Genomic DNA, 13,589 nt, shown 5'->3' on the forward strand with positions numbered 1-13,589 from the left:
TCACTACAGGTGACCTGCTTTATTTGACTGGATTAAGTGGGGGATTACAGGAGTGGTTAGAGATGTCAATAAGGGCTCCCTAGAATTTTTTCCTATTGCTGCTGGTTTTCTGGGAATAGGAGGGATGTGCAGTCATTCAGGTGGAGTAACTTCACATAGACTGAAGCAGGGGGAAGGTGAAAATCAGAAATCCCACAGTGATGGCCCTGCCAGCACTGGTTTAGGAGCAGGTCTATATGTTCATCTTGTTCAATGCAGGTCTTACAATAACAAAAATCCTGGGATTTCTGGCAGCTCCTTGCAATGGGAAGGAGGGAAAGAAATGAAGGGAGAGAGGGAATGTAATTGTATAAGGGCTCTCTAAGGGTATAATAAAGCTGATCTGAGCAGATGGCTTCCTGCCACCTAAAACTTCCACGCTGCAAAATCCCATTAAGCGCAGAGTTTAATAAAGTTCTGGATATCAAGGAGCAGCAGCTATTTAAAGCCTTGAGCACTTGCCAAACATGGCTTTGTGAGCCATATTTCCTGTCCCAAATCACTTCTCCCATCTCCTGGCCATGCCCTCTCCTTAGGAAATGCTGTCCTTTGGGACATGAAGTGCTCGCTACTGGTGCTGCTGTGGCATTCCCACTGGAGGGGTCCAAGGTTCGTTATAAGCAGGGCTCCTCACATGAGAAGTGATTTTTTCCAGGAAAAGCCTTTATATCTTTCCAGATATCTTTGAGGAATCGACTTTTTTCCAGCACAAACTTTATGCAGCTAGCCTGGGAAAATGAAACTTGAACTAAATACAAAGCAAACAATAATGCATCTCTGCCTGGAGATATCTTGAACTACCAGCATGGCAGCCAGGTGGGAGGTGGGAGCTTTATGCTGGGGAGTTTCAGTGGTGCAGGGTTGGTCAGATGGGATTTTGTTTGCTTATTATCTTCTATGTGTCCTACAAGGAGGAGTAATGAAAACGCCGGGAAAACCAAGTCCTTCTCCCCACCCTGTATGGGGCTATGAATTACCCACAACTGAAGTGAAACAGTCCCAGGGACAGAGCTAAACCTGGAGCTTGATGTCCATGGTTCCAACTTCCACGAGGAGCTCTATATAAATTCGAGGTGACTGTCTTCTGGGACATTATATTTAGCTTTGTGTTCCTCAAAGAGCTTGCTCAGCTCTTCTAAGTATTTCTGATGGACTCGATCAACTTCTTCCTCTGACGGCTTGTGCTTCTTCGGCACAGGAATTGGCTTCCCAACTGGAAAACAAGAGCAACCATTAGGTCAGGTCTCTCTGGACACTTTGCACGTGTTAGCACAGAGGTAGAGTCCCACCTTTCCAAGGAGGTGAAGGACATATTGATGTGACCAGTCATGTTCTGGGGTCTGGGATACAGCTCAGCGAAGGAGGTGGGGAGGTGGAGGTCCAGCCCAGTGCAGCTTCTACAGCTGCTCCTAATATCTCAGATGTTCTTTGAAAGGACAAACTACATAATTTGATTCCAGCCCCTTCCCTATCTCAGAGCCACCAGCAGTAGGACACTTCTCTTGCTCTGTCCGCTGACTCTAATTGTGTTTGTCAAGCTTCATCATTGTGTAACGCTGTTCCTCATCGAACTAATGAGGAGCCCTTCTGATACTGTGCTGCTTGTAAAACCATTGAGTCAATCCAAACAGGCTGTAAAACAATTAGAAGTAATTGCTGGCTGTCAAACCTAATCAGCAGGGTGAGCCCAGACCTTTCCAAACAGCCTTTTTAATTACATTAATTCGGGCCACCAGATGTACTGATGGGCCAAGCGTGGAGCTGTTGAAACCAGGTGGAACTTCATCACAACCAACACCTTTCTTTAAATTCAGTCTCCCTTATGCATGATCTCTAATTAAACCAGCCTGTCTTGTTCATGTACAGATAGGTTGGGGTTGAGCCTGCATCTGCATGGGATGCTGGGCGAATCATGTCGGTCCTGTCTTACTTATGCTTGTGGGATTGGCTTGGAAGTTCAACCTGATGCCATTACAGGGGTTTGTACAACCTGGTTGTAGTGGGACTGAGGATGGATGCATCCCATGAAGGCAATGGAGCATGCAGATTTGCACTGGGGCTTTCTCAGTGCTGTTCAGATCACTTGGGTTCTGCAGGATGACCAAGCCAGAGTCCCAGACTGTTGCATGCAGGGAACCCTGTGTTATTCTTCCTCTGTGCTCACCTGTTTGCCCCAAAGATGCTCCAACACCACGTTCAGCTGAGTGCATCGCATCACAGCTTCCAGGGCTGCCTGGGCACTCAGGCACACTTGCCCAATTACATTTTTAGGTTTTTCTTTCTCTTTGCAGATGGGTAATTTTGCTATCTTAGGGAAACTTATCCCAGAACCAAGGACTTCTTAAAAAACTTTTTTTTTTTAAGCAAAAAAAGGGCCAAGAGAGGGACAGGTGAGCAGTGGGAGGTGCTCCATTGCCAACAAGTTTCCAGCCCATGGCAGCTCATGCTCTTTGGTTCAGCAGGAAGAAGACAAGGCCCAGGGACCATCCCTGACCATGCTTTGGCCAGGCTTTTGCTGAGGGACTTACTCACGGTGTTGATAGGCCGGCGGTAGGGGACCAGCCCGAAGCTGTACTGGAAGATGCCTCTCGCGTGGAAGAGGGGAAGGGAGATGCCCATGATCTGCTGGAGCCGGTGCTGGATCCACCGCAGCCATGAGCCCTTGGGGTTGCTCACCTGGTCAAAGAGCTCATTCTCCCCAAAGGAAAAGGCAGGGACCAGTGGGATGCTGCAGGGAGATGAACCCAACATGTGGACACGAAGATTAGCAAGGAAAACCCTGAAACACCCTCCCTACCCTCCAAAATTCACCAGGAACATCCTATTGACTACCCGAAGACCAGAGCATCCCTCCCCAAGCACCCTGTAGCCCCATCCTTTGCATTACCCCCGCTCGATGGCCACGCGGACAAATCCCTTCCTATTCTTCAGCAGCAAGGTGCAGGATCCTGGCCGGGCATCCAGAGCCTCCTGAGCCCCACCAACGATGATGGCCAACAGATTCCCCCCCTCCGGCTTCTGCAGCACATGGTACGCGCTCTCCTTATCAGAGGACACCAGGCCTGGGAGGTAGAGAGGAAATAACATTAAGCATCTGTAAAACCTGCACCATTGTGGTTTATTCCCATTTTCCCTCTTCATCCAGCTCAAGAGAGGTGCTCAACATTTTATTATCAGTTTTCCCATGTTTTGGAAATCTCAGCCCAACTCCTCAGGATGGTGCGGGGCCTTCACAGAGCTCTGCTGCATCACAACACATTGCACTAGCTGCAGTTAAGCCCCAGCCACCCCACGAGCTGATTCAGTTGGAGAAGTGGCTGTACTCCAAGCCCACCCATGAGGGATGGAGGCCAGGTCTCTAAAAATCTCTCCGGAGCCCTTTCCCCTCTCTCCACTTAATTTTTACCTACTCCTTTTCCTTTCTACTTCATGTCCTGTCTCATATTGTGCAACACCATGAGCTGCCATTGGTAGCTGCTTTGTTACAGAGAGTTTTTGGGTGACGCATCCAACTCTTGTAGATGCCACACATTAAGGCCAAAGGACTCCTTCACCTTCTCAGGCCTCCCTGTTTTCCCTCTTTGCTCCCTAAAAAACATCCAATTCACCCACTCATCCCACCACTCATCGGCGCTGCCATCCTGCTTACCTCCACTCATCAGGTAGTCCCTTAAGAAGGGGATACGAAACCATAACGAGAGCATCATCAGGTGTGGGGTGATGCCTGGGAAGATCTCGGAAAACCCCGACGCCTCTGTGCCGAAATTGATGAAGGCTCCCACCGCCAGGACCCCGTGGGGGTGAAATCCCACCAAGTAGTTCTGCCTGGGGTCCAGCTCTGTCGTTTTCACCAGCTGGACAAGGGATGGGACAGGAGTTAATGCCATCACCTCTGCGCCTGGAGCGTCGGCTATGGAGAATGGAGGGGGTCCCTTGCATCCATCCCACCTTCTGCTGGGAAAGATCAACTGGAGCAGCTCAAACGTCATTCACTGAGATGTATTTCATTGCCTGTTTTTATATCTCCCCCCAATTTCTTGGCCCAAAAATGACATTTCCAATGGTATAGTTCTTTACAGAGTCATAGAATGGGTTGGGTTGGAAGGGACCTTAAAGATCACCTAGTCCAACCCCGCTGCCGTGGACAGGGACGCCTTCCACTAGATCACATTCCTCGAAGTCCATATTGCTTTGAGCTGGCCTAGATGCTGTTAGGAACCAACTCTATTTAAAACCTCCTCCAGAACATTTTACAATATGGGAAAAAAAATACAAAAAGTGGGATAACCCCCTATATAGCCCCTTATAATCACCACCCCAGAACCAGAACCACCCCAGTAGTGACTGCCCTGTCCGGAAACACATCAAATAATTGAAGAACGCTTTGTGCATCATTAGGTGAGACCCCCAGTGGAAAAAAATGGTGGATTTCTTTACATTGTGGACCACCCTACAAGAACCCAGCAGCTTGTGCCTGTGTTAGTAACCGAAAGTAACCTCCAGGTTCATCGGGGAGCCATGGATGTCTGTCCAAGGTTGTTGCAATTTTACCAGGAGTGAGAAATCATAAAATCAGCCCACCACCACCATGCCCACTGACCATGTTCATCCTTCAGGTACGGACAGTGTGGGCTGCAGCACATGCTTGGCCCTTGAGGGTTGGCTAAGGGGCAAGCCAAAATTCTCAGCCAGTTTTGAAAAGTGAGAAGCACTGCATGGGCAGCCCAGCAGGAGAGGGGGCAATTAAAGATAGATAACCAACAAGATTTGGCTTCTGTGGGTTACACTCACAATGGCCCACCTGGGATGGAAGGACCAGTGGGACCAAGTCAGCCTTAAGCTGTGCCAATGAGGAGATCCTGCAATCCCAGTGCCGTACAGACAGTGCATAACCCTGCCAGAAGCATCCAAAAGCCGAATGCTGATGTCTTTGCAACCCTTAGGTCGGTGCTGAGGATGCTCTCAGCCCCAGGGCTGCCTATTACAAAGCCATCATGGATTTCCAGACAGCTCAAAGCACTTATGTATAAGGAGAAACAAAGCCCTCCGTGCTTCACCCCATCAGTGCTTCGAGTACCCTGGTTCTATCCATATGCAGGGAGCAGCTAATGGGGCATGTGTTTTCCTAGAAGCACCCAGCGCCCTGAGTTATATTTTACTTTTTGACATCATGGCTCATTTCCCATCTGTCCTAAAGCACTGTTGACTGTACACATGTGCCCACTGAAGCGCCTGCTCCTAATGAGAGGAAGAGACAAACAAAGTCCCCATCACCACCCCAGTGCAGGAAGAGGGGCAGATGGCTGAATTGCTGAGCTCCTGCCACGATTTGCTCCGCTTTTAAGTAATCTCAGCTTGCATCAATGTATCCTGCATTTATCTTCAGCTTCCAAACAACCTTTCATCTCTGTGTGATTTATAAGCAGGGTGAGATGCTGGGATGCGTCACAAGCCACTAAATCTGCTGTGTGAAAAGGGAGGGTGGCAGCGGGCTCAGCACCTGGCTGCACCCCAAGGTTGTGCCACCCTCCTTGCTAATGAAAACTGGACTTGGGCAAGCACCCAGCCCTGCAATCTGCAACAAGCCATGCTAGGACACCTCCCATCCCTAAAAACGCTGCCTAGGAGATGCTGCTTGCTGCTCACCTCAGTGAAAGAGGATGGAAAATCAGTGTCCAGTGGAGCTTACAGGAGGAATTGCTTCTGATGCATGATTCCTTGTATCTCCAAGTGGCCTCAGTGCCACTAAAATCTGGAGTCCTACCAATCATAGTTGGGTCTGAACTGGGCCTTTAGAACCATTCATGTGTTTTGTGGCTCAATCATGAGCTAAGTACCCAGAGCCCTGCTCCAAGCTGAGGATAACTGGATGGTAGGAGCCTTGATGCTCAAGGTTTGATGGATCTGGTCAAGGTGGAGCTGTCCCCTGCAGCACCAACCACATCTTAACGACATTGTTGAAGTAATTGCCTCTTTCAGTTTTGCAAAGGAAGGGAGAGAGGGTCCCTGTCTTTCTCACAGGGTTCATGATTTGGCCAGAGCCTACAGAGAAACCGAAGAGCTGACCAGGAAGGAAATTTGTAGTAGAGGAGAGACTTGGGTAATGTATCTTAAGCCATAGGTCAGTCCCTGGATGCTAAACCACCCTCCTCCTTCTGGAAACACTTTAACACAGCAACTTGATCCACCCATCTGGATCGTCCCCACTGTTTGTTGTCTCCTTCCCCTCCTCCTGCCAGAGGTGAAGCTCTGCACAGAAAGCTTTCACAGACAGCCAGGAAAACTAACACCTGGCAGCACACAGCCCAGGCTCTGTGCAATCCAGCCCCAGAGTGTGTAATGGGGTTGAGGAGCAAGGGGTGGGAATCTCATTCCTCCTGGCTTGGCTGGGTTGTCACCTCTGCTCCTGCTGAATGGCATCTACTGCTCTGCTCTTTCTGGGTGAGCTGAACATCAATCATTGTCAAAGGACTTGAGGGTCCAGCCGAGCCGGTCTGTGTGTAAACAGCTAAGAGAGACACATTCTTGTCTTGAAGTTTTTCTTGGTAAGGCAAGTCCAGTTTCTCATGTCAGAGGGGTGACAAATTAATGCACAGGACCTTCATCCCCAAAGCAAAGAGCTGTTATTAGCTTGGGGCCATGCTCTCCAAGCTGAGCCATGGGTGTGCTGGCTTTGTGGGGCTTCCCCTTCTCATGGTTGGGATGCTGGCTTGTGCCTTGACTGCTCATAGCAGCCCTGACCCCTCGTCAGTGTGTGGTGAATCCTGGCAGCAGGGCAGAAAGCCCTCTGGATCCCAAATCTGGGCTTATCATGGCCCTCTCAGCTCATAAATCTGAATTTGAAGGATGGGGTCTACTTTATCCTTCTTCATGGATGTCATCGCTGCAGATGTTCAGCATTCCCAATGACTTCTTGGTAGCAGAAACCTCCCCCTACTCTGTCTGCCTGAATGTGGGTCCAGGACGTGGGAAAAACCATGTCCCAGATCTCTGGTAAGATTTGCTCCATGCATGGTCACCAGCCACATTAGGGAAGTGCATGCACAGACTTTTAGAGGCTCTAGTAAGAGACCATGTAGTGGTGAGGATCTCAAGCAAATTTAATTTTAAACTGGATTAGCTAAACCACATTAACATCACGAGTAGATGCTCTTAGCTGGAATTAAAGTGGCCTTCGTTTGTTATTTGTTTTGTTTTTCATTTCATTTTGCAAATGAATCAAGGTAATTAGGGCTTCCAAGGGACTGTATCAGCACAGGATTTCAGCACTGGTTTAATAAGGCAGTTTTAATTCACCCTTTGAGATGTGGCTGGGGTTTTTGGTTATCACCTGTGTGCTGGACAATCTCACCCCAAACCATGGGAAAAGGGAGGAAGGGTGATTCCCCATGTAAAACTGGTGCAAATGTGCTCAAAGAAAGCAAAATTCTGTTTCACATCAGCATATTCTGGGGTCAAAGCAACACCCAGCCCCCAGCTAGCCTCGTTTGTAGGGCTGGAGGGATTTAATAGCAGTTAAGTGGGGAATTGGATGGAGTCAAGATAAGATGAGCTTGGTTAATGCACAGTGTTTGCTGTGCCAGCAGACAGACAGACAGGGAGTGCACTGACTTGCATGTCATCACATCCTAAGGGACAGAGGAACATGTGCTGGGAGACAGGGATTGGTCAGGAGAGCTGGTCAGAAAGCTTGCACCTTCTTCATTTAGTCTCCCAAACTGAATTGTGATTGTATTTCTATCACCCTCTGGCCCCAAAGTCACTTCCAATGATCATTAATCCGCTCTTCAATAGGATCAGCTTCTGCTCTGTTTCACCCTAAGCAAATCCTCAGGTCCCTTGCTTTCCACCCAGACATCTCCAAAGAGCATCTCACGCAGGAAGAAGCATGCAGCCAGGTCCTCCACGGGATGACAGCACCTGAGGAACCAGCCCCAGGAAAGAGAAACTGTACCAAGAAGTCAGCACATCACCTGAGGGTGATGGGAGACTAAAGGAAAGGCAAACATCCGAGTGCCGGCAGCTCCTCAGAAAAAAAGGAGTTCCAGTCCCAGCAGTGGAGGGAGTTTGAGAAAATGCCTCTGGGCACTGGTGTTTTCTCCAGGTGCCAAAATACCAAAGTCACTTGAGGGCAGAAAAGGGAGGTCCAAGTCACAGGGCAAGGAAGCTCTTCAGAAAATGGGAGAGAGTTGACTTTGGGCCACTGGGCTGTGTGCTGCTTTTGCCTGAACAATCTTCTTCTCTCCTCTGGCCAACAGGAGGAAGCAAAATGAATAGCCAGAAGTACTGGAAACCAGAAATGATATTTAACGTCATGGGCCAAAGCACAAGATCCCCAGTTACAAACAGAACCGTTCGGCTGTGAAAGGTAAGAAATTATTCCTGGCAGGGCTTGGTTCACGCACACTTGGACCACTCCACTCTGCAATGCCTTGTGCTTACCCAGAACCGCAGCACACGCAAATAACCCCCGTCATGGTTTATGCAATTGTGAGAATGAATGAGCTCCTAGGGGTCCACTACGTCTCCAGTGACACGTCTTAGTTATGCTAGCAACAACAAAAAGAATCCCAACGAGAGCCCAAGCACAATGAAAGAGGCTGGGACTCTGCCAGCTGCTGTAGATCCAACTGGCACTGACACAACCATAGAATCATTAAGTTTGGAAAAGACAGCAAAGATCATCTAGTCCAACCATCGAGACCTCAAAGAGAACCCCAAGGATGGCAAAAAGTGTCCTGTGGCTCTCCATGAGGGGAAAACAGTGCCTTGAGGACCACAGACACCACACGAACAGAGATTTTTCAGGTTGCCCTGAATAAAGCTGATGAGATGATGCCTACTGGGCTGCTCTGACTGATGTATGTCAGTGGTGCTCCTCAGCTGAGGTTACCAGAGCACCTTGGCTGCAGGAGGAAGGCTGGTGAAAAGCAGTAGAGATGTGCTATTTCTTGGTCACATAGAATACTCATAGAACCATAGAATCATAAAGGTTGGAAAAGACCACCAAGATCATCAGTTCCAACTGTTGACCCATCAGCGATGGAGGAATGCTAATGCCATGATGATAACAGATATTCCTTCTGGTGGGGAAGGATCTGTGTGAAAAGAGATGAGAGTTTGGGCAGAGATCTGGCAGTGGCAAACAAATTATTGACTGTTTATTGAACACAGCTTAGGTAGAGACATGCACGGTATCCAAAATCTCTCTTGGAGGTATCATCAACCCCAGCAGACATCATGGGATATCTGCTCAACCACGGACAGCCCAGAGAGATACACTGTACATTTTTGGGGATATTCTCCCCACTTCTAAGGCACAGCTGAACTCAGCATAGTTTGCAGGCCTATCATGGTCATGTAAAAATAAAGATGAGAATATGAGTGAAATACAGAAAAAAAAAAAACATTCCTGGGAAAGATGTTCCTGGGAAAATGCCTGGGATCCCAGTGCTCATCCACCTTTTACAATCACCCAAACTCACTCAGGTCCTAGCAATCCCCTAACTAAAATAAGGGCAGAAGCAAAGAGCAAAGCAATTCTTCTGCACGACTGGGATCAGCAGAGGGTGCTCCTCGCACACGCTGGGAGCCCGAGTGCTCCTGCATGGCAGATCCTCGCTGCAGCAAAGTGCAAATTCACTCTGCCCAGATCTCCGGAAAGCAGATGCTCATCCCAATCTCTCGTTGCTCCTGGTGTAGTAAACATGCCCAGGGATCCCATAGCAGCAGCATTTAAATCCCTTTCCTGAAATACTAGAGGGCAGAGCAGTGCAGGCAGCTCTTGCTGCCTCCCCACCTCCCAACACTGACGTTTGACCACAGTAAGTTTGCAGCAGGGATCTGGGAGGATTAGGAGCCACATTTAATCTTCCCAGAATAACTAATCCCCCGGGGCTGAACGAACTCAGTCTACACACAAATGCAGCCCGTGGCGCTGGATCCATGTCCCCCAGATCCCGCTCCCCATTTATCTCCATTCTGGTTGGGATTTTGGGCAAGCAGGAGTGTGTGGCTCAGACCAAAAGCTCAGCTTAGCTCTGCTTGTTGTGAGCTTACAGCATGGCAAAAGCAGTATTTGCAGTGCTTAACATCTACGCTGCTAGGAACAAATAATTTCTCATTCCCCAATAATTTATTCGAGCCCGTGCTCGAAGGATGTGAAATGAAAAGCCTTTCAAGCAAGGGAAATGCATGACTTCTCCCAGACCAGCAAGGACAAAGGCTGCACCAAACCCTCCCTGCGCACCCCAGTACCAGTACGCTGCAACCAACACCAGTAGCTATGCTCCCTCTGCTGGTCTTCCTGCCTGGCAGTGCCACCTGGGAGGGAATCATACAATCAGGTTGGAAAAGATCACTGAGACCATCTAGTCCAACCATCAACCCATCCCCAAGCATCAACCCATCCCCAACCATCATCAACCCATCTCCAGGACAGACGGAGAGCCCAGGGTGCTGCTCAGGAGGGAGTACACATGGGGCAGGCAAGGAGGTGTCTTTGGGCTTAGCTGGCACCTATGTTTTAGCTGAGAGAGCGGTCTGACACTGTTCAAGCTGTGGTTTATGGCCAGACATAAATTACAGAACATATATGACATATAATCTTTACAGTCACATAAACAGTGCAGACCATTTCTAGTGTTTTCTGCAGCAACCTTGAGAATAATGACTTGGGAATCCATCTGGTGTTTGCTGTTGAATTTCATGTAATATTATCTGTCTCTTACGGTAAAACCCACCAGGAGCTCTCCTGGGTTGTGCTCCCATTCCTCCCCAGGAGACTATGATACACATTTTGGGGGACTTGCTTTGAAGGTTGGCCAGGAGCCCTTAAATCACTGCAAAAGGCTCTGGACAAGGCAAGAGAGCAGCCAGAAAGGTGAAGGATGGCTTGCTCAGCACATTTTCAATAGCTTTCTACAGAGTCCAACTCTGAAATTAGCCACGAAATAAGTTTGCTGATGGAACAAAGCCAAGAGGAGTGGCTGACAGCCCAGAAGGCCGTGCTGCCATTCAACAAGACCTGGGCAGGATGAGAGCTGGGCAGAGGGAAACCTGATGAGGTTTAACGTGAGCAAGTGTACGGTCCTGAACCTGGGGAGGAACAACCTCAGCATCAGTACAGGTTGATGCTGAGCTGCTGGAGAGGAGCTCTGCGGAGGAGCACCTGGGAGTCCTGGTGGACAACAGGTGACCATGAGCCAGCAGGGTGCCCTGTGGCAAGAAGGCCAATGGGACCTGGGGTGCATTAAAGAGTGTGCAAATCCCCAGAGTGATGCTCAGCTTCATCTACCCTAGAAAATCACTCTGCTGCACGGCTCATGAATGCTCCTGCTGCATTGCTCAGATTTGCGTGGAACTGTGATGGCTCTGAGGCGGGTCTTTGTACTGGTCCATGCAGTCACATCAAGCCAATAGGAAACTAAACAGAGATCAAGGGCAAAGGCCTGCCACATGCATTAAAATAAAGAGGAAATGCCACGAAAGTCCTTCTCAGGGGAACAGCATCTCTGTGAGACTGCCTTGAGCACCCTCAGCTTTACCCATCCAGTGGAAAGGGATGCTGACCTTGCAGGAAAACAGAATCTCTTAGATTTTTGGTTAAAATGTGGCTCTGTGTTCACCGGGTTAATGCTAGGCAGCCAGAAGAGCAGGAGCATTGCAACATATCATGGGAAATGTGCAAGGGGAGGTGGCCCTATCTATGCAGTGAGGTTCAATGGGTGCCCATAAGGCAGATGATTAAAGGATGAGTTGGGGAAACACTGGGTCACCCAGTAATTCTAAGAGCTGGGAAGACCATCCTGCCTTCAGCATTGCACAGCTGAGGTGCTGGGGTTGGCCCTCAGCAGGATGATCCCTGCAATGTAAGAGCGGAGGGGACCAAGCATGCTTACCGTGACGGGGAAGTAGTCCCTCATGTGCCTCCAGACCACGCTGTTCCGCACGATGTGGATCCGTCGCCCACCCCTGAGCGGTGCTTCCCTGTCTATGAACCACCACGTGGCGTAGAGGACGCTGAGCAGCCAAAACCGTGTGAAGAGGAGGCCGATGAAAGCAGCTATGCAGCACTGTGCTGGGAGAAAAGCCAGGTGGTGAGCGGTCAGGGCGGTGGGAGGGGGACAGCTCACCTGGAGGGACCTGTTCTATGCAGCCACGGGATGGAGCCCAAGCCTTCCCTGGGCTCACTGTAGGATTATTGTATCAGAGTGAGGGCAATTTGGATGCAAACGAGTGATTTCTTTCCCATCTGCCCCAGGAACCCGGAGAGCAGCTTGACCCCAACCACTGGGAACCATCCCTTTCTCCAAGGACCACCACGTCCACCTCTTCCCTCAAGGCCGATGGACCTCTCTGTTTCCTCATTTTGAATTACCGTCCATGATTTTTAATTTTTCATCTCCCCATATAGAAGAATTTTACTCCTTATTGATTTTTTTTTTTTTTGTTATTGATTCTGGACCTTCTCCTCCTCTGCTTGGGTTCACTTTAATCCTGACCAGTAGAGGATTTTCAGTCTTTCCGACATGGTGTCATCACAGATTTTATAGGCACGCTCTATTTCGTTCCCGAAGTCATTAATAACTTGGGACTTTCCCAAGTCATTAAAGACCTTCCTGAGTTGTTTCCAGTCAGTACTCAGCTTTGTCCTCTACCTCCTGCCTCCCTCATGCCCTGTGTTTTGGCAGGGGAACAAGCGAAGAAAAGTCTGCGCACAAGCAAAGCATCACTTGGCACAGCAGATCCCACCCAAGCCCAGCACTGCCTGCTGCACAGAGTCTGGGTAGCACTGATGAGCACCGAGCTGCCACCTGCTAGTCAGAGCTGTGTCCTCTCCATCTGTCCCCCTGGAAGCCTTGGTGGCCCTGTCCATCAGGGTGCTGTCTCAGTGAGATTGAGCTGGAAATCCACGCTGACCCAAGTGCTTTGGCTTCCCCAGCTCATGGGTCACGTTAGGACGGGAGACAGTGGCCTCAAGTGGTGCCAGTGGAGGTTCAGGCTGAATATTAGGAACCATTTATTCTCCCAAAGAGCAGCCCGGCACTGGCACAGGCTGCCCAGGGAGTGAGGGGTCACCGTCCCTGGAGGTGTCCAGACCCATGGGGTTGTGGCACTGAGGGACATGGGCAGTGGGCACTGTGGGGTGGGCTGGGGTTGGGCGTGGGGGTCATAGAGGTCTTTCCAGCCTTCATCATTCTGTGATTCTATGATTCTATGTCTGTGAGTTTTATATTTTGCTCTTCCCTGTGTTCTTATAACAGATCCAGGACCCAGGGCTGAAGGACACAGGGGCAGAGAAGCTCTGCTCAGCTTCAGCATCCACGCCCTCATCCCAAGACCTGGATTTGCATCTCTGCAAGATTCTCCTGGCATCCGCCCTCTCCAGCTGCCCTCACCTAAGGCTTATCGGAGAGGATGTGTATGATGCTCTCACTTCAGACTCCTTTGGTTGCTTTTACCACAAATGGTCCAACAGATGAAGAAGGAAGGAAGGAAGGAAGGAAGGAAGGAAGGAAGGAAGGAAGGAAGGAAGGAAGGAAGGAAGG

At 49.5% G+C, this 13,589-nt stretch overlaps 1 protein-coding gene across 2 annotated transcripts in view; it reads right to left on the reverse strand.

Moving 5' to 3' along the window:
* Positions 1-13,589, reverse strand: part of MOGAT2 (monoacylglycerol O-acyltransferase 2) — a 17,967-nt gene continuing 4,378 nt past the window's right edge. Inside the window, exons 2-6 of one of the 2 annotated variants that reach the window (XM_021384096.1) lie at positions 11,940-12,118; positions 3,689-3,893; positions 2,927-3,101; positions 2,572-2,767; positions 1-1,252 (exon numbers count right to left, since the gene is read on the reverse strand). In XM_021384096.1, coding sequence (XP_021239771.1) covers positions 1,175-1,252; positions 2,572-2,767; positions 2,927-3,101; positions 3,689-3,893; positions 11,940-12,118 — 833 coding nt within the window. In that variant the 3' untranslated portion in view covers positions 1-1,174. Of the gene's footprint in view, positions 1,253-2,567; positions 2,768-2,926; positions 3,102-3,688; positions 3,894-11,939; positions 12,119-13,589 lie in introns of both variants that reach the window. The other variant, XM_021384095.1, reaches the window with a different exon arrangement.

The sequence above is a fragment of the Numida meleagris genome, chromosome 1 (genome assembly GCF_002078875.1).
Source record: "Numida meleagris isolate 19003 breed g44 Domestic line chromosome 1, NumMel1.0, whole genome shotgun sequence".
Classification (NCBI taxonomy): Eukaryota; Metazoa; Chordata; class Aves; order Galliformes; family Numididae; genus Numida; species Numida meleagris.